Source organism: Branchiostoma floridae, chromosome 7 (assembly GCF_000003815.2).
Source record: "Branchiostoma floridae strain S238N-H82 chromosome 7, Bfl_VNyyK, whole genome shotgun sequence".
Taxonomy (NCBI): domain Eukaryota; kingdom Metazoa; phylum Chordata; class Leptocardii; order Amphioxiformes; family Branchiostomatidae; genus Branchiostoma; species Branchiostoma floridae.
Window position 1 is genome coordinate 14,872,366 of NC_049985.1, and position 1,640 is coordinate 14,874,005.

Sequence of the window (1,640 nt, forward strand, 5' to 3'; positions counted from 1 at the left end):
TTTGACCATTGATTCAGTGCTGGGTCAGTGCTCTTTGACATAGTCGACAATTTTGGATCACAGGTAGGAATATATTTCACTGTATAAATTCTAGATACTCCCATCTGTCGCTATGAACATGTTTTGCCACGCTGGGTTAAATGTTATCTCACATACTAGAGCTAAGGAAGTGGCATTATTATTCACACGAGAGCAAGAATGAGCCGGAATGCCGTCAGAATGAAAATTCTTCTCTATTCGTGGGAATTCGTAGTGTGTTCCAGATATTTGTGCGCGTTCTTTGTGCGCGTTCTTTCGGCTGGCCCGCACACACACACACACACACACACACACACACACGCACGCACAAGCGCACAAGCGCGCAAACATAAACTTCTTGCGAAGGTAATAACGCAAATATTGAGGTCATTTGTACATAAAGCATGCCTCTAGTCTGGACAAATCCTCTTGTGGGAAGATCCTACCCTGGTATGCGACACTTTGTTTCATTACAGATAGGACATATAACGTTATATATATATATATATATATATAGAGAGAGAGAGGTCGCAATCTGAAGTCCCGACATGGAGTTCCTCACCGTACCGGCCACAGCAGCAACCCTGATCAGCGCTCTTGCTGCCGGTGCCTCGTACCTGGTCTACCGGCGATTTAACCACCAGCCATCTTGGCCAAAGGTTTGCGTCAGTCTGTTCTTCAACTAGAACTTCAGAGTAAAAATAAAATACAGGTACTGTTATATATTATATACAAAAATTTGTTTCATAACTGGCTCATTTTCTCAAGAATTCCACATAAATGTCTCTTTGAAATTGAAATATATCAATTTGTTACCTTCGCCAGAATGAATGGCAATGTTATGTTTTAGGCGTGTACGTCCGTCTGTCTGTCTGTCTGTTTGTGTGTGTTAACAGAATAACTCGAGAAGCCTTGGATGGATCCTGTTGATATTTGGTAGGTGGGTGGGGGTCGGAAAAACGAAGGTCAAGTTTGATAATGGGCTCCGTAGCGGCTTGCTAAGGTACTGCAGCGAAACCTCAATTTTTGATATCTCGTATTCGCGTTATCGGTTGACGGAAGGTTGGTGGGCTCTAACGTAAATGGCCTCTTTCACTCCCCTGAGAGAGTAATCCTGTTCGGTGTCAAGTTACAGTATCTCCAACTTGTCGAAATCCACAGAGTGCCCCAGTGATTCTATATGAATGTGTCTCGACACCTTCTAGTTTACTGAACTGGGGCGTATATGCTCTAAGAACTTTTTAACTTTTTTGTATTTCCAGGTAAAACAATATTGTCCATACACCCGAAAGGTGTCGCCCAAAAAGAAGAAAAACCAATTCGCCCTCTACTCAGTTGAAGATTTCTCTCCGATCGGGGAAGCCGTAGCTGTACGGGACGTGCCCGCGTTCTTCACCAGACGTGGGAACGAGTTTTCTGCGTACGGCGTAGACTGGGAACAAGAGGCAGTGGTGCTGATCAAACCAACGGACGGCACGGACATGAAAAAACATCCTTTCTTTCGTGAGGTACGCACAGTCGCACACTGTCTCACTTAAGAACGTGTATTTAACATTACATCTAAACTACGAAAGGCAAAACTACGAAAGCTTCGCCCCCTCCCCCCTAATCTCCAAGCAGAT

The 1,640-nt window shown here is 44.2% G+C and overlaps 1 protein-coding gene across 1 annotated transcript in view; it reads left to right on the plus strand.

The window, feature by feature from the left end:
• The first annotated feature begins 545 nt into the window (after positions 1–545).
• The window catches only part of LOC118419960, a 5,259-nt gene continuing 4,164 nt past the window's right edge, over positions 546–1,640 (plus strand). The window contains exons 1-2 of the mRNA XM_035826660.1: positions 546–677; positions 1,281–1,526. Coding sequence (XP_035682553.1) covers positions 567–677; positions 1,281–1,526 — 357 coding nt within the window. The 5' untranslated portion in view covers positions 546–566. The remainder of the gene's footprint in view (positions 678–1,280; positions 1,527–1,640) is intronic.